The sequence below is a fragment of the Eschrichtius robustus genome, chromosome 11 (assembly GCF_028021215.1).
Source record: "Eschrichtius robustus isolate mEscRob2 chromosome 11, mEscRob2.pri, whole genome shotgun sequence".
In the NCBI taxonomy this organism is placed as follows: Eukaryota; Metazoa; Chordata; class Mammalia; order Artiodactyla; family Eschrichtiidae; genus Eschrichtius; species Eschrichtius robustus.
The window spans coordinates 12176950-12201240 of NC_090834.1; the positions used below are offsets into that span (position 1 = coordinate 12176950).

Genomic DNA, 24291 nt, shown 5'->3' on the forward strand with positions numbered 1-24291 from the left:
TCTAGACTAGGGGCTGACCAAACATCTGGGCATTAGAGCCTCGCTGAGCTGACACATAAAACTTCACATCCCAGAACTAATGCAGGGGAGCTCATACAGTTATAGGTTTGCAGGTGGTAGGAAACATTTGGCCAATCATCCAATTAAGATTGCCCAGAGGATCGGAGAATTGGAGTTTGGTTCTGGCCAGAGTTGATATTCAGGACAATCGTGTCCTGGGTGGTGACGGTAGCCTAGCAACAGATGTTCCCAGGGGGTGGAAACACTTGGGATGGCGTGCCTTCACCCATGTGGTTCCTCTTGGCCCATCGGGTCACGAGTGGAGCTCTAGCGCCATTGGCCTTAATCAAGAAATCAAGGCCAGAGCCTTGTCACATGGTCTGGCCACAGCAGAAAGGCTGTGTGTCTCCATTTCTTTTGGATCCTCCCTCAAGGCTCAGTTGGGTGGGGGGACACAGTGGGACAGGCTCAAGAAACAGCACTGGCTGGAAAGCTGCCTCGGGGGTACCAATAGACGTAATGATGACAAGAACGTTGTCCCAAGAGTCAGGAGACCTGGATTCCAGGCCCAGCTCCAGAGGTGACCTTGGTCTCCTCATGTGTAAGATGGGAATTATAACATCTTCCTTCTTTCCTCAAAGAACAGCCCTGAGGACCAACTGAGAACAGGGGCACAGAGAGCCTCACTTACAAGTTATGCACAACTTATGCACAGGTCACACAAGGTGGGTGGCTTCCTGGTGTCACAGAGAGAGCACAGGCTCTCACCACACCATCCTGGGTTTGAACTCTGCTCTTACATTAAGTGGTGCGTGGGCTTGGCCGTGTTTTTAGAACTGATTGCCACTGTTTCCTCATTTCTAAAATAAGAACAAGTCGACTGTATTCATTCACGAGGGCTGCCATAACAGGGTACCACCGACTGGGGGGCTTAACACAATGGAAATGTATTGTCTCATAGCTCTGGAGCCTAGAAGTTCAAAATCAAGGTGTCAAGGACCATGCTCTCTCTGAAGGCTTTACGGGAGGGTCCTTCTTTGTCTTCTTCGAGCTTCTGGTGGCAGCTGGCAATCCGTGGCGTCTCTTGGCTTGTAGATGCATCACTCCAGTCTGCCTCCAAATTCACAAGGTCTTCTCCCCCGTATGCCTATGTCCAAATTTCCCACTTTTTATAACGACACCAGTCATTGGATTAGCCCTGCCCCGTTCCAGTATGACCTCACCTTAACTTGATTCTATCTGCAAAGACGCTGTTTCCAAATAAGGTCACATTCACAGGGCTGGGGGGGGCGGTTAACACTTCAACACAGCTTTGGAGGGGACACAATTCAATCCATAACAGCAGCCCACATCACAGGGGCCTGAAGAGTATCTGGCACATACGAGGCGCTCAGTGAATGGGAGTTATTGTCATGGAAAGGAGGGGAGGAGGGATCAAAATCCCCCTTCACTCACAAGACAGACACAGCCGTCACAGCATTGACTGTGACCAAATCCTCCCATTTCTTTCTGTCTTAGCCTGGAGAGCTTAGGATTTTGAGGCTGTCTCTTCTTGCAGATGATTTGGCCTCTTTTTCCAAGTCGGCCAGGGGTCACGATGGACGCTGAGGTCCAGCCCAGAACCGGGCTCTTCGGAGCTGCCTGAGTGGGCTCTACAAGAAGACCTTCCTCCTGCAAAAATGGGCCACAGCTCCTGATGCCCTGGCAGCTGCCAGGCTGAGGCTGCAAATACAGATAATCCCCCTTCTCCAAGGCTGAGATCAGAAGCTGGAGGGTCACTTCCTCAGCAGGCATGTGGGGTGAGCTCTTGGGTCCTTCCCTGTTGGGCAGCCTTGTGGTGCCAGGTGCTGGAATACACCATGCTGGCGTGACCCTGGACGCCTAAAGTGACTGGACCATTGGGGAAATCCATATAGTAGCTGTGTACTTAGAGCCAGTTTGGATGGGGGTATATCTCCCCTCTCCTGATGCTCCCCCCACCAGCCGGTAACTTTGACATCACGGCCGTCCTCTGGTGCCCACGGGGGAGCTTTCTCAAACTCATTTTTATACTGACTCTAGCCACCTAACCAGAGAAGTCTTTTTTTGTAAGGAATGCAGAAGAGGGGACAGGCCAGGTATAAGTGGCATTACATTATCCGCTCTTTATCCCCCAGTACAGATAATCAAGAGAGGGGGTCTGCATTGCCTCACCAGATGCAATGCTCAGAGTGAACAGAGGTGGACCTGAAAGTTGCTGAAGGCCTTGAGAAGTCCGGGGTGACTTATCTGGGCTGGGGACCCACCCCCTAGGAGGAAGCAGAGTGACCCATGGGGCCGATCACCAACACACTACGAACCAAGGGTTGAATGATCATTCTTGGCCTTCCCTATTCAGTGAGGCAGAAGCAGTTTTTACTGGAAAGCCCACAAGTGTGACTTTTCCATTCCTCCTGTTTGCAAGTCCTTGCAGCTGATGGGGGAAAAAATAGCCCAGCACATTTGCATTTAAGTCTTGAAATCTAAATATTTCTGTGAGTCATTCATTATTACCATATAACTCAGTGTTTGCATGCAAATAACTTTAATGCCATAAATGCGTATAAAATAAATCTCTTACCATATGAACTCGGTAAAGAATGCTAATTCCCAGAGTCATGAATGGCTTTGAGAAATCAATCACCTTCTCCCGTTCAGCAGTAATGGTGAGGCCTGCCACGGCCAGATCTGCTTTCTGAAAGGAACAGACAGAGATCATCAGAGGGGTGGCCACATGAGATGGGGGCACAGGGACTTGTGACCAGAGGCCGTCACTAATGGGGAGATGTTTCTCTGGTCTGGCTTCTCTGTTTGGGGACTGACCGTAAGTAGCCAGAGGTCTGAACGATCACTCATGAAAAGACATGGATATTGAAGCTGTAACTCATGTTCATTTGAGGTTAGACCCCTTTAAATATATAAATTAGTATAAAAAGGGGGGATCACTACTGACTGTTCAGACAGACTCGAAATGCCCTAGGCGAGAGAGAACTGGCAGATAGAACTTCTGGATACTCAATACTGAGTAGTTTTTTATTCAGCTGATTAACTTGTTGAACAACAAAACTTCACAGAGTCCCTCTGCTGTGTGCACTTTGGTGAGGGAGTTACAATGAAAGATAAAAATGATGGCACCCTGGAAATTAGAGGCAATCTAATGCAACCCCAGGAAATAAAGGCCAAGAAATTGAGCAAGGGGCCCAACATCACAAACCTTGTCCTTGTCAGAGGTAGGACCTCACCTCAGGCTTCCTGGACCACTGGCCTTATGTTTCAGTCAAGGTTAAAATCCAGGTGCCACAGCAGAACTCAAAGAAGGTCTCTGGTCCCCTTCATGCAAAATCACCAGATGTTTCCTTCTTTTCTCTTTGCCCCTGCCGTGTACCTCAAGTGCCCACACCGGATGGAAGTCTGGCCTGAATTAAGGTCTCCTGGGAAAGGAGAGGCTGTCAACTTCCTCAGTACACCTGTCAGGAAGTTCTTCCTTGTGTTTAATCTCAATCCACCCTGTTGCAAAGCAAGCTTACTACCTATTGGCCTGCTCCCCTATACATGGGGCGGCGGGAAAGGCCCAGAGCTGGCGTTCAGTTCTGGCCATACTCTGCCCTAACTAGCTAACTAGCATAGGCTAGTCATTTCACTTCTCTTGGCTTCCTTAATCTCATCTGTAAACCAAGGATGTGAGGTTTAGACAGTGCCAGAATCCTTCCCAGCAATTCTCTGCAAGTGATTCTCAAAATGTGGTATAGGACCACCAGCATCAGAACCACCTTATTCTTATTAAAGAATAAGAATATTAAAGAATAAAGGGCTTATTACAATGTGAATTCCTGAGTCTCATCCCAGACAGACTGTCTCCTGTGGAAACTGTTGCCTCCTTGCCCCGCTGCCCATCTCTCTCTCCTTTGTCCCCTGCTCAAGAGTAAGCTGGGGGCAGGGGAGGCAGGGAAGGAGGGATGAGAAGCTAGGAGAAACCGCGGAGGTTATGTACTGGTTGTTTTCTATTTTTCATCGACTCAGTAGAGAACAGTAATCAGGTACCTTGGCTTCAACGCACCCTGGGGTACCAGCAACAACCTGGTGGGAGCAGGTTATTCCAAAAGGCGTGCATGCCTTTTCTTTCACCTTAGTTAAAAAGACATTGTGCTATAAAGCAGACTTAGATGAGGAGATCATGTGCCACAAAATCAAGCTAATGACCAAAGCGGCGTGGCTGCAAAAAATGTTAGCAGTTGTGGGCGTGGCAGGCCAAGGGAAGAGCGGGCACCATGACAGTTCACCCCAGCCCTTCTGCATCTCTGGTCACTCGCTGGGGAGGGCTGTGCCCTCCAGTGGAAAGAGCCACAGACAGGATGTCAGAAGACCTGGCTCTCGTCACAGCTGGGCCACAAACTCACTGTGACCTTGGGCAAGTTATTCCACTCTCCAGGCCTGAGTTTCCTCCACTCTGAAATGAGAGTTCAGTCAGATGCTCTCCAAGCTCTTTTCCGGCCCTAAAATCCCAGGCTTTCATTTTGCAGGGCTAGGAGGGGAGGAGCTTCGTTTAACTGGCCCCTATTTGCTCAAGGAGATGATAGCGGTCTCCAGAATTGAATGCCTCAGAGAGGCGGAGGAGGAAACTGTTTACAGACTAGTCAGCAAAGAGTAGCACCCAAGGCGGGGAAGAGGCCAGAAAGGTCAGGAAGATACAACACCATGTGGAGAGAGCAGATCTGGAAGTGCAGCCCCGGGGGCTGGGAATCCAGAAAAGGGAAGGACCCCCGGAGCCAGAGAAGGAAGAGAAGGAAGACTGGGAAAAGGGAACATGCACAGAGCTCTATTAGCATCACGATGTTCCTGGTTGCTGGTGTGTGTGTGTGTGTTTGTGTGTGTGTGCGCGCGTGCACACACACACGGGTTTATAAATACATTCTCTCTGAGAGAAAGACCTCTCTCCTCTTCCCATTTCTGATTGAAAGTGTTCTTTGAAGAGCTTTGTGTTCTGCCTCTGAGAGATCCCCTCTTTTATCTCCTGGACGTTAGTGGAATTTCCGAGGGGAGGTTAGGCTGCAGGCAGCCTGGAGGTGACTTTCAAAACATACTACTCTTCGCCTCCTGGGTTTAAATAGGGGTCATGCGACTGCTACCCTCACTATCAGAACCTGAAGGCTTGGGGTGGCCGCTGCTCTTCTCCTGGATGTGGGGCCTCCTGGGAGGAAGACAGTGAATTCACAGCAGGGCTCTGGTCTGTGCCTGTCTGAGCCTGCTGCACCCACCCTGTGCTTCCCTGAGATGCCACCCGGGAGGCCTCTGCCCGCGGTGCCAGATCCTGAAAGACCTGAAGCAACAAAGATTTCCTCTGTCTCCCTCTCCTCCTCTTTTAGACACCTGCTGCCCCCTGTTGGGCCCAATTCTCTCCCTTCCCCTCAGCAGTGCCCCAGCGCCCTGGGTAGACTTCCACGGCTTCAGCCCTGCCCCATCCTCCCAGAGCCCCTCCCTTACATGGAGACCAGCTAATGAGAGGATGGGGCGGGTCTAAAGACCTGGCTCTGCCTTTTGCTGACCAAATGCCCATAGCAACTCACTTACTCTCTCTGGGACTCAGTTTACCAGGCTATACAATGGGGCAATGCCTGCCTATCAGTATTATGTGAGAGTCAAGAAGAGATGATGGGTGTGGAAGAGCCCTATAAACTCTGCACACTGTAGAGTCCTGCCACACCTATCTGGGACTATGAAGACAGTAGAGAGGGTGGCTGAGACTTAGCCTTCAGCATGGGACAGACCTGTCTGGACTCTGTTACTTACTTACTTGTTGTGTGACCTTGGGCAAAAGTCATGTAACCTCTCTGAGCCTCAGTTTGCTCATCTGTAAAGTGGGGATAATAATAGTACCCATTTCCCAGAATTCCTAAGAAACTGAATGAGATGATGCTTGTAAATGCTGAGCATGGGGCCTGGCTCAGAGTAAGTACCTGATAAATGTTTGCTGTTAAGATGATAATGATAGTGATGATGATGATGATGATGAACTTGATGATGCTGAGAATCTCAACAGGGACCTCTGGAGACGATATCTTTTTAAAAAAAATATTTATTTGGCTGCGCTGGGTCTGAGTTGAGGCATGCATACAGGACCTAGTTCCCCGACCAGGGCTCGATCCCGGTCCCCCTGTATTGGGAGCGCAGAGTATTACCCACTGGACCACCAGGGAAGTCCCTGGAGACAATATCTTAACGCATGATGAGTTGTAGGAATGCCTGGGGAGCAGTCAGGCCTGTTCTACCTCCATGTAGGCAGAGGCCTCTGGACATTTGGCCCCTGGTAGCCTTTCCTAGGTGACCTGAGACATCCACACAGCTGTACTGACACACTGCGCTTCCCTGGTGTGACTGCCCATCTCTGAAGATCCACGTAAGGACCCTCTTAGGCCTGGTACTGTCCTATCGCTTAGAAAACTCAAGGAAAAACTGCCATACAGCTTGGAAACCAAATCGGGTCATTCTCCATAGCCTCTTCCTCGTTATATGATTCTCCTCTGGGGACGGCAGATTAAATGACGTCCCCAGCTCCCTTTGAATTCTTGGATCCACCATGCTATCTCTGATCAGCTTTCAGATCTTTTTTCTCCGGCTTTTTTACACGGCCCTCCTGCCTCCCAGTCGCCCAGGGTCCTGCCCCCTGGGGAGGCGGCCATCCTCTACACCAACAGCTTTCTACTCTTTTGCCGGTCACATCTGCACAGATCTTGTTTCACCTGCTGCTCAGGCCCCATAGTGCCTCACATTCTTTGCTGGCATTTATTTAACTCTGTAATTGTTACTTAATGCTGGAAAGCTTTGGGAGGCTACAGTTGGAATGAGAAAACGCTACACAGAATAAGGCTGTACTGAGCATTGCTGGAAGGCTTCATTCCAAGGTAATTGTTTTTGGAGATCCCCTGTATATTGAAAAGGCTTACAGAATTCCAAGCAAGGCCAGGCCTGAGGCAGTGAGAGCGGCGAGGACATTACCCATAAATACCCAGAAAGGAAAGACCCCCAAGTCCACCAAGCCTGGCTTCCCAGGGAGGGACAAGTCACATTAGGCTCTGGCTGAGGATCTGCGGGCTGAGGGTGACATGGGGCCACGGAGCTCATCCGGCCCACAGTAAGCGCTGTGTCCTGGGCTCTGCCCTTGAGTGTGGAGTCTCAGGGTAGGCAGAACCCACTGCCCCCTCCCCAGCAATCCCTTCCTCTTTAACACTCAGCATCCCCTCAACACTCTGTATTGACCGCCTGCCCTACTCCAGGCAGCGTGCAAGGTTCTGGGATACAGGGGTGGGCAAACATAGGCATGGTCCCTGATGGCCAAGAGCTTGCAGTCCAGTGGGAGAGGCAGTTGTCAGACTGTTGAAGAAAAGATCTGTAAAACTACAGCTGTAATAAATGTTATAAAGGAGTCATTTGTGGCCCCATGAGCAGGTAGAACAGGGGTTGGCAGAGTCTTCATGGGAGCTTTCTCAAGATGAGACTCAGTTACCTGAACAAGAATTACCAGTGAGAAGGCCTGGGGTGAGCACTCCCAGTAGGGGTGGGGGGTGGGGTCAGCACGTGCAAAGGCCCTGAGGCAGGAGGGAGCTTGGTGCATTCCAGGGGCCAGAAGAAGGCCAGAGTGTCTGGAGTACACAGGGCTGGGGAGTGTGCTGTAAGATGAGGCTGGAGAGGCAGGCAGAAGATGCAATGCCTTGAAGAGCAACTGAAAGGCCCTGAAGTATTTTAAGCAGGATGAGACTTGTAATCTTAACACGTCTAACACCTATAGCCCTTCCTGTGTGTCAATTTACTAACTAAGCAATTTACATGTGTTACTTCACTCAGTGCTCACAATACCCTTATGAGGTAGGTTACTATAATTACCCTCATTTTACAGATCAGAAAACAGAGGCACAGAGAGGTTAAGGAACTTGCCCAAGCTTGCACAGCAAGTTAAGTGGCAGAGCCAGGATTCAAACCTGGGCCATTTGGATTCAGCGGCTGCATCCGAACCTGCAACAAATACAATCGGCTCTAGTGAATTCAAAAGATGGAAGAGAGACAAGAAAGGACCATCCTCATTTTTATCCTCACTTCCTTGCCATTTATACCACTACACTAAGGGCGATCTGGTGTCTATGGCATCACTTCACCAATGTCACTCCAGCCGGTCAGCAGTGACCTCCATGCTACAATGCCTATGGGGTGTTATCCAGCTCTTATCTTGCTGAATCTCCTAGCTGGTCACTCTCTCCAGCCCCTGCCTGGCCCTCCTGAATGAGGCCAACGTCAAGGACATAGCTCTCCCTCCCTCCACCTGCTCTGTCTTGTGACTACGTTGCCCTGCTTCTCTGCCACCAGACCAAACTGGGCTCAAATCTCAGCCCTCCAGTTACTGTGTGACCATGAGTAGGTTTCACATCCTCTCCAAGCTCACTTTTCTCATCTGTAAAATGGGGATTATAATTACCAACTCAGGGTTGTTATGAGGATAAATGAGATAATACATATAATGCACAAAGCACAGTGCCTGGCATATTGTAGGTGCACAATAAATGGTGGTTATTAATATTCTTTTTCTAACAAAATTCACTTTTACGCCATGACAACTATACCTGTCCTCCCTCTCGATGTGTCTGTGGGAGGAGGTGAGCTCCACGTCCATCATCTCGATCTCCACCCCTACCTGTCCTCCCTCTTAAACAAGTATCCATGATCCACACTCCTTTAAAGCCCAGCCTGGGAGTCAGGCCCTCATGGTCCGCCCATCCCTCTGAGTTCAGTCTCATTTCCCAGCACTCCTCCGGAAGACCCCCCCCGGGAGTCTGGTTCAGCCAACTTTCAAACACACCTTGTACTTTCCTACAGGTGGAACTCAAATGATGCCACTCCTTCTACCTGGAATGTCCAACAGTAACTCTACTCATCAAGGTCCATTCAAAGTTTACCTCCTCTGAAAACTTCTCTATCATCTTCCCAGGAATAAGCCTTCCCTCCTCACAATCAATAAGGGAGCTAAGACATGGCTTATACCATTCAGGTGGCATTTGCCATAAATTGCCTTGTATTAGAACAGGGGGCCCCGGGCTCATACTCCAACTCTGCACTTATTAGCTGTGTGACGTTGGGAAAGGACTTCCCTTCTCTGTGTCTCAGTTTCTTCATCCATAAAGTGGGCACAACAACAGTTCCCACCCTCATGCAGCCTCTATAGGAACTAAATGAGCAACCCATGCAAAGTCTCTGCCTGGCGCACAATAATTCTCAATAAATGTTAGCTCTTGCTATTATTATTGTTGTCACTGTGGACATTCATGCACATAACTTAGCTCCCCATTAGATTATAAGAAGCAGGGACCATGTCTTCAAAAAACTTAACTTATATAGTATTTCAAAGTTGCCATTTAGCTCCATTTTACAGACGAAGAAACTGAGGCCCAGAGAGGTTATTAATTTGCTCAAGTACACACAGCTAGGATACAGAGAGAGCTATCTTCAGACGTACAGATTCTCAGGTCTGCTTTCTTATGACTGCACTGTTCATAGTGACGTTCACAAAGTGGACACACAGTAAATCTCTAATTAACAACCAGTGCAGCTAACAGTGCAGGGTACAGGGGGACAACACCCCAGACATGGCCTACCCTCCAGCCCCTCCTTGCTGACAGCAGAATCAGGCTGATTTCGGACATGTGCCTGTATGTAGGAGGGATTTTGTCAGGAAGCTGGGTCATTATAACCGGATTCAAGTCATGGTCTGGACACGGTGAGATACAATTCCTCATCCTCCAGCCTAAGGAAGACTTGAAGCCCTAAATCCCCACTAGAGGGCTCCCTTCTCCCCTTGCCCCCTCCCCGGGCCCAGTTCCCTGCAACTCCTCGGGCTACACAGGGAGCCCAAGCAGAAGGGGAAGGGCCTCACACCCCGCGATTAAGGCAGCCGTCAGCGGTGCTGGAGACGGAGGTGGTTAATTACCCGCCAGGAAGAACGGGGACGCCGAGGACAGGCCCTGGCTTTCGTGCTGCTTAGTGGAGCAGCTCAGCCCATTTCAAATTAGATTATCTGCTCACTTCCTGTCTTTTGATCCATTCACCTGCTGGGCGCCTTCCTCCCGCCCTCCCCTGCCCCCACCTCGTGAGATGCCCAGGGAACCTGCCGTGATTCACCGGGGTCTCCACGCTGAGCTGCAAAGGGATCTGAAGGCGCCGGGGAGCTCGCTCTCACTCCTGGCTCCCCTGGCACTGGCCGGAACCCTCAGACTTCCTAATAACAGGCCTCAGCAACGAGCACAGCTGCTCTCCTGCCGCAAGAGGAAGGCGGCCTTCCCACTCCACCCGCCGTGGGCTGGGGCCGAGGAGAAACTTGTAGGGTCCCATGGCACCTGCAAAATGTCTGGTGCCCTGTTCACTGGGGAGGCTGGGGGTCAACCCCACCCTTTCTCCCTTCTTTCAGGCCGGGATATGGGAACAAGGATAAGGGAACAGGAGTAGGACCAGTTAGTCACCTGTCACACACACACACACACACACACACACACACACACACACACACACACACACACACACACACACACACACACAGTCAAACCAGCCGGGATATGGGAACAAGGATAAGGGAACAGGAGTAGGACCAGTTAGTCACCTGTCACACACACACACACACACACACACACACACACACACACACACACACACACACACACACACACACAGTCAAACCAGCCGGGATATGGGAACAAGGATAAGGGAACAGGAGTAGGACCAGTTAGTCACCTGTCTCACACACACACACACACACACACACACACACACACACACAGTCAAACCAGCCGGGATATGGGAACAAGGATAAGGGAACAGGAGTAGGACCAGTTAGTCACCTGTCTCACACACACACACACACACACACACACACACACACACACAGTCAAACCAGCCGGGATATGGGAACAAGGATAAGGGAACAGGAGCAGGACCAGTTAGTCACCTGTCACTCACACACACACACACACACACACACACACACAGTCAAACCAGCCTGCTTCCCATTCAGAGGGAGGCCTTGATCAGAGCCTTTTCGGATCCACCTGAGCCCAAGTCCGTGGGATTTCGCTCGTGTTCCCTGGACTGAGCCTGCAGAGCTCGGAGTCGAGCCCAGAGGAGCATCAGCGCTCCTGGGGAAGCAGCAAAATCATCTGCAGGCCCAAGGGCTCCCCAGTGCTATTTCTCGAGCTGACAGCATACTCTCCGGGCTGGATGAATTTCTTTAGAGTTAAATTAAATTCCCCATGAAATATTTAGTTAGTTCAGCTCAGGGCTGCGTAATTGGCCCATGTGGGCAGATCTGAGGAAAGAAGGGTTGGCAATTCATTCACGGGTGAAGTTGTGCAGCACAGGGGTCCAAGCTGGGTCAGGAGGCCAACTAGATATTGCTGACCTTTGACCTCTTGTCACATGCTCCCATCTCTGGCCATAGACCCTCTTGCCCTTCGGGGTCAGAGGGATCTATGTCTGAATCCCAGCTCTGCGATTCTCAGCTGAGCAAATTACCTGAAATCTGGGCTTCGGTTTCCTTACCTCTAAAATGGGCAAAAGCATGCCTATTTCTCATGATTGTTGTGAGGATTAAATCCGGTAACCTGTGTAGATGGAGCTCAGGGGTAGTCCTGCCTCTTAAAATCCCCTCTTCCAACTGTGGCCAGCGGGGTGTTTGAAAGCTAAAGCAGATCACGCCATTCTCTGTATTGCCTTTTTACTCTTTTTTATGCCATGGACCCTGTTAGCGGTCTGGTGAGGTCTGTTAACCCCTTCTTTAAAAATATTTTAAAATGTTTATTACATTTGCTGTAACACGTGACTGTATTACATAATACAGAATTACATAATTGTGATACACTGACCACGAGAGCCAGAGGTAGCTCTCATAGCAACATTCAAATGGCACCTTTGGCGACAAAGTCACAGGTATGGTTAATACCACTATGATTTGTTGCCCACATTTATAACCAAAGGAAATTTTACGTTTCAGTTTGAATTTAGAAAAAACATAGATGTAAATTTTTCCCTTCTAAGCTTATGGTCTCTCTTGATGCTCTCCTCAGACGCGCGGGTGTGCATGGACCCCAGGAAAAGAACCCAGAGAGACCCCCCAGTTTACTGACCTTGATTCCTTACTACGGCCCACCAGGCATTGTGTGATAGGGCCGCGCCCTGCTTCTCAAATATGACCAGTTCATTTGCGCCTTGGAATCTTGGCATTTACTCTTTCCTCTCCCTGCTCCACCCTGCCCTGGCCTTGGCGAGGCTGGCTTCTGCACACTCTGTTCAGATCTCAGAGTGGCCTTCCCAGAATGCCTATCCAAAGATGCCCTCTCCCTGACACTCTCTGTGTAATTTCCTGGGTTTCTTCCTTCACAGCAAAAATCACAATCTAAAATTTTCTTGTTCATTTATTCATCTACTTGTTTATTGTCTTTAAAGCAAGCTCCAGGAGGCAGGAACCTGTTGTTTGCTGGGTCCACATGTGTCTCCAGAGCCTGGAACAGTGCCTGGCATGTGATAAGCACCAAACATTTGGTAAAGGAAGGCATAACCAAATGAATGAATAGATGAATCAAAGCAAGTAGGAGCTCAGTTCATGTTATTTTCTCACCTTGAGTCTTGACTCATTGTGTCATAATGTCTTGGCTAAGAGCGCCCACGCTACGGCCTCCCTTGCCACTCACCAGCCACGTAATCTTAGGCAAGTGACCTACCCTTTCTGTACCTCAGTTTCCTCATCTGGCAAATGGGACTGTAATAATACATACCTCATAGGTGTGTTGTGAAAACTAAATGAATTAATATATGAAAAGCACTTAGATCAGTGCCCAGAACAGAAAATGTTACAGAAGTGTAAGCTATTATTTTTTGCTGCAAGTTAAAGGATCAACTTCAATGTTATTTAAAACAGTAATTGTTTCAAAAAATCAATGTAGGTTTTGAACAGAGAACAAAGAAATCCCATGATTGGAAAAGCAATATATACGATAGATGTTACACTGTGTTTAAGTAGTTGGGACGTGAAAAAGAAATAGCACTGAGAGTTTGGGTCTAGGCAGCTTCCACGGATGCAGTGATGCCCGGGGAAGTTTGAACTCTGCTTCCTCGCCTGGCAGCACCATTACCATCCCTGTCGTCATCCCCCTGATTTTCTGAAGATAGACCACTGATTTACACGTCAAAGAAAATGATAGAATCCTGTCTAATTTTTCAGGAGGATATGCTCATTCCTAATCCAAATGCTCCTTATTTCCCAATCAAACTGATAAAACCTCCAGCCCACATGAAAACGTGGCCATCAGTAGGCCCTGTGATAAGAGGCAGAGGATTTCCACTGACGGGTTCACACACTTCTGCCAGTTTCCCACCCTGCTGCCTGCCAGAAAAGCTGATTAATAACGGTCTGGGACACAGCGTGAGGCCCTGACATTGAGCAAGGCTAACTGGCCCACATGGGGATCAAACTTGCAGCCCTGACCTTTCAGACAGAGAGCCTGCCTCCACTGACCAAGCCAGTTCTACACCTATTAGGGGCCTCCGGGTTTCAGGCCTGTGCGTGTAAAGCAAACTCAAGGAGGCTCAGACAGCAGTGTCGGCTGCTGGAGAAATCTGACAGTATCTCTAGCTCACGGGGCTTTCTTTTATTTCCCTTCCCACTTGTCAGCCCTGTATTTAGGAATGGCGTGATTCACAGGCCTGTTATTAGGACTGTTTTTGTTGGGTGAGATAAAGTACCACCAGTAGCTGGGAGCACTGCTGACAGCCACAGAGAACTTTCAGAGGCCTCCTCTTCACCCCCTCTCTACTCCAAGCCAATGAGCCTCCTCCACTGATGCCCCCACACCTTACTGTCCTGCTACACAGAAGGGAGGTCCGAGGTCGGCCTCAGACTGGCCCCTGAGGTGCGCCAGGGCGCCAGGAAGGGTGAGCAAAGATCTGACTCATCAGCTCCATGAACTGGCTGGTGCTAGCCTTTTTCTCATTTCTTATCAGCATATGCACAAGTCAAAACCATTGCCAAGGGCAGAGGGCATTTTCTCAGGGATCCCTGCAGTTTTTCCGAAGAGGACAGCTAGAGATGCTGTCATAAACCTCTGGCCACTCCTCCTAGGTGATGAAGTATGTTTGGTCTACTTCAAAGAGGTACTGACAGGGCTCAGGTGTCCACCCATAATAACATCCCCAAAGTTCTTTTGCACAGACTGCATTTGAGCCCCATGACAATCTCAAGGCCAGCAGTAGCCAATTTAGAGACAGGAGAATAAGACTCAGCAAACATGGCGTCCAGTTCGGGATGATGGTTACCTTTTGGGAGGAAGGAGGGTTTAGAGTGAAAGGAGGCATTTTGGGGGGCAGGGACAAGGGTCAGCAAGGGTCTGCAGTGTGCTGGGCCTGCTGTATTTCTTGGCCTGGATTGTGATTACATGGGTATGTCCCCTTTGTGATAAGTCGTCAAGTCGACACTTATGATTTGTGTACTTTTCTATATGTATATTTCAATTAAAAGGTTTTTTAAAAAGGTAAGTGATTTGCTCAAGGAAAAGAGAGCGTGGCTACCGTCAAGCCTGACACTCAGCATCCTGCTGACTCTTTGGAATAAAAAAGCCTGGAAGATACATGCCGGGCTGCAATGGCTGCATTATTTGTGCCAGGGGCTGCTAATTCCACACATATGAGAGAGGTAAGCTCAGGCACAGTGAATCTACTGTGCATCTCTGTTTAAACACCTGTGCGGCTTCTAATTCAAGAAGGGCTAAAAAGGAACATCTGGATGTTTTAACTGGATTTGTGTTTTGCATCTGGATGAAGAAAAGTCCAGATCCCTTGTCTGGTCCGAACAACTGAACAGATTGTGAAACTCCCAGAGGAGCCAACTCTCTCTCTGCTCTGAACATTGGGCAAAGCCCTGGGGGGGACCCGGCGGAGCTGCAAACACCCTCCAGCACTTGCCAGACCCCACTCTAGATGGGTCTTGAAACCCAGAGGAGGGGGACAGCACTCTGTCCCACGTTGCACAGTGTTCTCGCAGTGTTTTGTGACAGCTGTCAGAGGGTCCTGGTTGAAGTCTGCGTCTTGATAGCTGTGGGACCTTGGGCAAGTTTCTTAGCCTCTCCGAACTTGTTTTCTCAGGAGTAAAGTATAAATGCTACCAGCTTCTATTTTACAGAGCTGCTGTGAGGATTACACGAGTTAGCATACAAGGCCTGACACACGGAAAATGTTCACCACTCAATAAATGTTTACTGCTATTATTACTATGCTGTTTCTGATTCTGGCATCCTGCCTCCATCCTCTGCCCATTTGTCTGAAGCTGCTGAGACCTGGCCTCTGCTTTGGGCTGCACCATCCTGCCTGGTGGGGTTTCTGAAGGCTGAGCTCTTCTACCTGATTTGCTCCTATGGACTCCCCTTCACTTTTGATCAGACTGACACCAGCTGACACATTTGCTGTACTTACTGACCACACTTACTCTCTGTTTTGATTTCCTGCCTGTATTCCACTGTTCATCACCCCCTGGCAGCCAGCCAGGCCCCCAGTCTGCCACCATCCAGGAACCCAGCAGGTCTGCTCAGGGAGTGTCCTGGATTTGGATAAGGGATCCATTTAGCAAGAGCTGACAGTCTTTCTAAGCAGTTCAAATTCACTGAATGGACCACCTGCTGCCATTTTTAGAGATCTAGGCCTTCATTCTGTTGCCTAAATTGCAAACGTAGAGACAGCAAGAGCAGAAGTTTGTCATCAAGCAAGGGAGCACATCTGAGGGCTGCAGAAGATAAGGAATAATGCCATAGTTTCTGCAAAGGGTGGGGCAGAACGGGGCTCTCAGAGGGCTCTCATCTCCAGAGCTGCCAACACTGCCATTGGCACGATTGAGCCAGGCCTGGTTCTCATGCTGACAAATGGTGGGATGTTAGTTGCTCCTGACAAGCTACAGGATGGCAAGAAAAATAGTCTGTGAGTAAGTCCCCCAAAGCATATAAGGATTCTGGCCAGGAACTGAGATGGTGAGGCCAAGCCATGGCAACAAGCAAGTGGAAACCACAAGACCTTCTGGTGCAAATTCATCTCCATGAGTGAGGGATGGCCAAAGAATAGAGGGAACTGTCACATTTGGATGCTTTGAAGCAGGGATGTTTATTCGTAAGAAGGCAAGGGATAAGCAGTGCCCGCCTGCCGGGGGTAGGGAGCTGGGGTGGGCAAGGAGCCACAGCAGCAAGAGATTGCTAGGTGAGCAAAGCACGGCATGTGTTCAGGGCAGCTCCCCCACAGTCCTTCAGGGGACATATTACAGGCGCATTTGAGTTTGGAGTCTGATTCTGTCACTTCTCAGCCCCATAACCTTGGACAAGTGAACCTCAGAGCCTGTTTCCTGATCTATAAAACGGCGATAAGAATACTTTACCTTGTAAGGTTCTTTGAAGATTAAATGAGGCAATATTTGTAAAGCAAGTAGTAGCACTGCATCTGGCACGTAGTAAGTGCTCAATAAACAGCGCTCATGACTAACTCTAGTGCAAAATCAGTCAAGCGACAGGCAAAAGGTCAGCCTAGGGAGTCACAGGGGCTTGAGCACAGCACACAGGAGTCTCAGGGGAGGTGACTCAGACGTCCAGAGGGGCGATCGGACTCCTGCTCCATGGTGTTCGTGGTGTCACCCCTCTCCACCAACACACCTACTCGAGGAAATAAAGCTGGCAAGCACAAGGCGGAAGGTTTATTCCAAAGGCAGGGAGGATAAACGTGTGTGTGACGCGGGCTGAGCAGACACCCAGTCAGGCCGACTAAAGCTTAAAGAGTGAAGAAGGGGGGCTGTGACTTGGGGGGCAAAATAGAAGACAGGGTCAACTTTAGAGTCAGACAGCTCACCCTGGACATTCCCACCCCATGGGGAGAGGAACGAGGGGTGAGGTGGCTTAAGCTCTTCTTTCTCAAGGCAATAGAGGTCTGGGAAGTGGGGCAGGATTGAGCGTACAGCGGGCTGAGCTGAGGGCCCAGCTGTGGGGACCTGGGGAAGGCGGAGCCAGGAAGGGAAGCAGGGATGTCCAGGAAGCGTGTTCAGGCCCCGTGGCTGCCCTGGGAGGACGGGCCCAGGGGAAATGTCGTCTCCTGCTGCCCCAGCCTGCTGAATGCACCAGCACTTCTGGGCCACTGGTGTGTTTTCCCTGTTACCAGTCAAAGGGATCATCTGAAAACCTGCAACTTGTTCTGGCATTGAGATGTTCTGTCCAGGCTCTGAGGTCCTTGGGGTCAAGGGCTATAGTGGTTAATTCTTTTACACATGTCTTCAAAGCATCCCATCCATCTACCCATCCATCCATCCATCCATCCACCCATTCATCTATCCATCCATCCATCCATCCAACCACCAATTCATCTATCCATCCATCCATCCATCCATCCACCCATTCATCTCCCCATCCATCTATCCCATAATTCCTGACTTCTGTGTATGCTGGGGCCTGTTCCAGGTGCCACCGGCATACAGATGAACAAGACAAATGTAGTTCCTGATCTCAGAGAACTTACATTCTAGTCTCATAATAAGAAAGGTGATTTCAGTTGGTGATAGTTTCTTTGAAGATCATACAACAAGGTAATGTGGTAGAGAGAGATTCAGAGAGAGGATGGAGGTCCCTTAGGGCGGCAGAGGAAGAATGCTTCTTGGAGGAGGTGACATCTGGATTAGACCTAGATAACAAGGTAGCAACAGTAGACTGGAGACTTGGGGAAATAAGTTTTTGCTAGAAGGAAGAGCAAGTGTACACACCGTATGCTGGAACTGGGCATACTATGTACAAGGAACAAAGAAAAGGCTAGAGAGTGAGGGGCCAGCGATGGGAGATGCAGGCCCTTGTGAGCTCTTAATCATTTCTTCGGATTGTAGGGATGTTGGTGAAATTGTGGCTGATGAAGGCAGAGCATGGGGAAAATGGTTTTGCTCACTGAGCAGGTGAGCAAATGGTGGCCCAGGGAGATTCAGCCACCAGCGTTAAAGTCAGGGATAGACCCAGACTTCCAACTCAAGGTATTTTTTTTCTAAGATCAAGAGGACACTTGTACTTGCCATCAATGCCACCACCTTGACACCTAACAGAAGTGACTTCTCCCCCAAGAGATGACCCAGAGACCATCCGTCTGGAGGGAATTCCTGCTCCTTGTGTCCCCTTTTCCTGCAGAGTGTAAGGAGAGGGGGTCAGAAAAGCCCGGCCAGCCGCCACCGCCGCTGATAACCTTTAGAAGGCAGCCGGAGCTCGCTCCGCAGGAACACAGCCAGACACGTGGTGCTTCAGTTTTGTATTGATCGATTACACTTTGGTAGTGTCCAGACAGGTGTGGCAAGGAGGGATTAACCCAGGCCAGCCTGGGAGAGGAAGGACCTGGCCCTGGAAGTGCACATCTCATGGGAGCAGTGGACAGGCAGGCCTGTGTATGGGTGTGTTTGGGGACGGATGGAGGGGAAGCTGCGGAACTGGGCTTTAGGCCTGGAGAGGAGGTGCAAGCGAAGCCTTAGGTGGAAGGTTGGATAACAGACGGCAGGGAAGGAGAGGAGAGGGCTGACTCTCTCTGAGAGTCACTACATGCCAGGGACACCAAGGAGACGATAATTCATTGATTTCTCATCATAACCCAGGGGTGGATGCTATTGTGTCCATTTCGAGGATGAAGACGTGGAGTGGGGTGGGTCAGAAACACTGGGTGGCTTGTCCAAGCCCACACGGAGGGCAGGGACCGGCATGCGGGGGGCCGGCAGGGGGGACGGGGTGGAGGATAGGTGAGCACGCTCAGAGCCGCCCCCCATTTCACTACCACCTGCACCCTGGCGACCCCCAAACGGAACTCAGGCCCAGCTCTGCCCTCTCGCTGGCCTTCCTCACCCACCTTTCCCCACATACTGTGTTTCTCTACCTCCAAGGCCTGCCGGCACTTCAGACCCACGTCATCGACTGCATCTTTGCCGTCTAAAGCTACTCTTTTTCCAGGGACTGTTTCTCAGTTCATGACTCTACCAGGCACCTGTCATCCAAAACCGAGACCAGGAGTCAGCCAGAGTCTCCCCTCTGCCCCCGCCATACCACCTCCCTGCTCCCTCTCCATTCAATAAGCAAGCCCCATCCATTTTACCTCTGAAATTCCTGTGTAATCCATCACTGCCCCTCGGATCTGACTGCTGCTGTCGTCACTCAGGTCTTCACTGGAATTACTCAGTAGTTTCTGCACTGGCCTCATTGCTCCTAGTTCCTCCCCAGTTCATCCATCCAGTTTAGTGGATGCCAAGGGCATCTGTGGTCCTCGAGCTTGAACATGCATCACAACCACCCGGAGGGCCTGTGAAAATGCACATTGCTGGGTCCCACTCCAGAGTGTCTGATTCAGTAGGTCTGGATGGGACCCCAGAATCTGGGTTTCTGACAAGTCCTAGGTGATCTTGATGCTGCTGGTTCAAGAACCACACTTTGAGAGCCACTGTTCTAGAATCGATTTCCAAACCAAAGATCTAATCGTATCACTGCCCCACTTAAAGGGACTCCAGCAACTCCCTACTAGCTTTAAAATATGGTCCAAACTCCCTACAATGATCTTCACAATCTGTGCCAGACTCTCTCTCCAGCATCACCTCAAGCAACTGACCTCTCTTCAACCTAAGATGCAGACACATCACACTATTCGTGTTCCTTAAACCTGTCATATATTTCAAACTCCGTGTCTTTGCCCACACAGTTCCCTCTGCCTGCAGCTCTTTCCCCCTTGAGGCTTGTCAAATTCCTACTTATCCATCAAGGTCCAACTTGACTGTTACTTCCCTTAGAGGCATCCAGTGTGTTAGAACGACCGTGGACTTTGATGTCAGGCTTGGCTTTGAATCCCAGTTCAGTCACTTGTTAGCTGTGTGACCCTGAGTTAGTCTCTCTGTTAAGATGGAGTTAACCTCAGCATCCTCATTATAAACTGTGAATGATGACGTTTATTTGTAAGATTGTTGTTGGAGAGGAAATGACGCCATGAGAAATGCCTGGCAGGTAGTAGGTACTCAGTAAACAATAGCTATCATTATTGTTAACTCTGCTTTAAAGCCTTGCCTGGCTCTCTGGAGCTGAATTATTTCTTTTTTCCTGTGTTCCCATAAAATGTTGTATATGAGTCCCATTTTGCTTATATCATATGCTGTGGTCTCATTATTTTTACACACTGGGCCTCATTCCTAGTATAGGTGAAGCCATTGTACAAATTATAGAAATTGATCCTCCTAGCAGACTTAGTGGGCACACAACTTGGCAAACTAAAGGTATCTTTGAAGGAAGAAAATTTACAGGTGGATAGAGCCCCAAACCAGAGCACATGCTTGGTAAGCAGCGTGAGGCAGGTTTCAGGCCCCACTCACCCCTTGTACTATATACAACCTGCACAACCACCCTTGGAGGCTCTACGTAGGTAGAATATGAGCCCAGTGAAAGTAAAAACTGGGTCCTATTCAACCTGAAGTCACAACCAATGTTGAATCAATGCATGTAGGGCCAAGTAATATTGCCTGAGAATGGGAAGCACATAAGTAGTGTTAGTAGGGCCCTGGCCCCAGGCTCAGGAATAGGATCCTTGCTCCTGGGGCAGGGGACAGTGCAAGAACCAGGGTCAGCAACATCAGAGACTCAGGCTTTGGAGAATAACCAGCAGCTGAATTACTGGGGGCTTTGGGGAACAAGACAGGGGTTAAGTGTCCACGTGCTGAAGGGGACCTCTTGAAACCACCCCTGACCTCAGACCACAGCCTGGTGCATGGCTGAGCCTGCAGGTGACACCTCACCTCTCCACGTGAGGTGGGCAATCAGGACCGGAGGATTCTTAGGAGATATTAAGATACCACTTTCCATAGCTTCCTTCCCTACCCTTGCCCCAAATCAATTCCCTACTGCCTGTCTCTTCTGTGTCACAGCAAGCCAATCTCTCAGAAGGCTTTCAGATGCCTTAATTAATCCATTTTCATTTCCCTAGCAGACCCTCACTCCCCTTAACAGCTGGTACTCGGCAGGGAAGGCGGAAATAATTCCCAAGAAGTGAGCCTTTTGACAAATTTCCCAGGCTGCTTCTAGACACCCATGGCGTTTGGAGGAGTTCCCAGTCTGGAGCTGCTGGGGTAGCTCTGAACATAACTGAACTCCAAAGCCCCTGGGATTCCCATCCATATCAACTTCTTCAGCGGAAAAGAACCCTCACAGGGGTCTAAGGGCAGCCAGGCAAAGGCTCTGCTCTCTTTTCCTGAATCTCTGGGGCTCATGTGCTATGATCCTGGGGAGGGAACCGGCTTGACACTGCTTCTTGGGAGATGAGGATTTAAGCTGTGCACCCTCACAGGCGATGTACAATGTCATTCCTTGGTCCTGCCCTGCTTAGGGCTCCCCTAGCAACCTGCTCACCTCTCTCATGCCCACACTAGAGCACACGTTTCTTTTACGTGTCTGTCCTCTGCCTACCTCCATACCACCTCGTCTGTAAGCTCTCAAAGACAGAACCAAATCTCATCTGTCCTTTGACCCCAAACCTCTAGCCCAGTAGCTGACTCACTGTGTTAAATTACTACCTGCTGATTGATTAATCAGTTGACGGCCCTGTTTTCTAAGCCTCGGGTTGGCAGTTGGGTTGATAGAAACCCGCTACGGAATGAACTCCCTAAGTGCATTCGAGGCACGCTTATCAGCTGGTGCCTTGCTCTGCATGATCCGAGGGAACTAGTTGTTAACACCTTCCTGTGTCCCAGGCACTGTGTTAGGTGCACATGGATATCAGGATGAGTAAGATACTGTGCTTGCCTGCAAGGAGCTGGGGGCCTCACTGCCACTAAGAACCCGTCCCAGAGGTCCCCGTTCAGCCTCCTACTCTGCTCTTTAAATATGATGCAGTTTGTATTTGTAACACAGCACATATCCTGTACAACCCGGGGTTAAAGTAATTTCCGCCGTCTGTCTGCCCTTCTTGCTGGACAGCTCCTAGAGGAAAGGGACCTGGTTTCAAATCCTAGCACTTCCGGGTGCTGGTCTCTCTGGGGCTGTGCATTCTTAGTCTATAAAAAGGAAGTAGTTATAACACCCGCTTCCTGGATAACAGGGTTGAGGATGTAAGTGTAATCCATGTGACCCTCTCACACTGGCCACCCGGAACCTCCTTTCTTTTTGCCATTCTCCTGGTCCAGCCTATTCCTTCCTCTCTATTCTCCTAGCAAGTAGACGCAGAGGACAGGAAGGCTGAACCAAAATCACTCTCCGTTCCAGCCACCAGTTCTCACGCGCCCCTGGTGACGCAGTAAGATGAGCACAAGACAGGGGTCTGAATAGGGTATGAGTCTGGGCTCTGGCCGCTTGCTGTGAGTCTGAGCTTGGGTTAATTGCTGACTCTCTGAGCCTCCATTTCATCTGGAAAATGGAGTCATAATCCCCGCCATGCACAGATAAATGAAATAGCATGTGTAGAGCTCCGGCCTAGTGCCTGGCCCTTGGTCAGCAGCCATCACCGGCCCCCTCTCCCTCCTGGGGGCTCAGCTTTGAACAAGGAAGAGGTGCCTTTCAGCAGAGGACACCCCCATTCTAATTCTCTACAAAGCCATGGGAATGGAGAGGAAAAAGAAAATCTGAAGGCCCATGGCGGAGCCCTCCACTGAAAGCTGGTGATAGACAGGTAGGGAGGTTCATATTCATCGCAGGCTGAAGCTCCAGAGGCCCAGCCGCAGTCCTCTGGGGGCTCTGCACCTCACCCCTGAATGCAGAGAGAGGGAAGCAGTCACAGAGGCAGACAGCAGAGCCCAGTTGCACGAGCTGCAGCAGATACAGTCATCTCAGAAGAAAGGCAGTGCAGCCGCAGTCTCAAAACTGCCTTTATTGGCTTTTTATCAGGTGGGTGAAAGGACTCAAGTGACAGACAAGAACCTCTGAGAACTCAAAATGAGACAGAGAGTTGTAAAGGGAGGGTCTGATGAGAGACGGACAGCAAAGGCAGTTGTGGTCCACGATGCAGCCCAGGGCTCTGGCCTTTTTATTCTCAAGGACAACAGCCTGTGGATAATGAACCAGACAAGATGGATTTCCTCCCTTCCCAGGTCTTGGGGGGTGGTATGCAGGGACCGCCGCTGCTTGACATGCATCCCTCAAGAAGCCATTCCAGGAAGGACCTTGTTCAGAGTCAAACAGCCCTCCTTCTTCTCCCGAGAGGCAGGATGAGCTGAACCCATGCTTAAAAGTCTCCAGGAAAGGGGGGCTCCCTCACGCAGTAGGTCCTAGAATCAAATGCTGAGACGCCACACCGTCGCCATTTTCTCCTGGGCATCCTCACCGCCACTGCCTTCCTTCGGGCCCCCTCCCGTCCACCTGCATCACTGGACCACCATCTGATGAGTATACCTGCATCTGGTGTTCCCACCTCCCATCCATCCCCCTCTCCCTGTCGGACTAACCTTCCGGAATCAACGCCAATTACGCCACTCCTCCCCTCCTGCAATAAAACAAACAGACTACCTCACTCTTCAATAGCTCCCCATTAGCTCTCTGGACATAGTTTAAGTATCCAACCATTTAAATCCTGTCACGACTGGCCCCTGCCTACAGCACTCCTCTCCTCCACTCCCTGCAGCACCTGACGCCAGCTGCACAGAACCACTCGCACGGCCTGGCATGATCTCAGCCTTTGCTGCACCTAGAATATTCTTTTCTACTGAGATGATGTTTCTCCATCCTCAGTACTCTGTTCAGTGGTCCCTTCCTGGGTGAGCCCTTCCTTGTTCATACCTGTACATACCTTGACCGTGCTTCCACCAGACCTACCCCTGTCACTCACTACCCACGTGACCGTGAACAGGTTCCTTAGCTGCTTTGTGACTCAGTTTCCTCACCTGCAACATTCGGTTATTGTGAGGACTAAATGAGTTAGTATAGTCAAGCACTGAAAACAGTGCCCGGCCCACAGGAAACACTTAGTAAATGTCAGCCATCGTTATTCTCATCATTATTAATATTATCAATAGAGCATGTATCACACTGTACAGGAGTTCTTGGTTTACCTCTTTGAGTAGATCCTGAATTCCTTACCAGCAATCCCTCACATCCACACGGTGCTTGTCAGAAAGGGAGCACTTTGATGAAGGAAGGAAGGAATGAATGAGTGAATGAATGAATTGTTGAACTAAAATTGGAGCCCACCTCTTCTTATTTGAGTAAATGCAGAGACCAGGCTTTAAGGAGGAGAAGAAAGTCCTCC

General features: G+C 49.9%; 1 protein-coding gene across 1 annotated transcript in view; it reads right to left on the bottom strand.

Moving 5' to 3' along the window:
* Positions 1 to 24291, bottom strand: part of GRIK4 (glutamate ionotropic receptor kainate type subunit 4) — a 301261-nt gene that overhangs the window by 41148 nt on the left and 235822 nt on the right. Inside the window, exon 12 of the mRNA XM_068554669.1 lies at positions 2600 to 2713. Coding sequence (XP_068410770.1) covers positions 2600 to 2713 — 114 coding nt within the window. The remainder of the gene's footprint in view (positions 1 to 2599; positions 2714 to 24291) is intronic.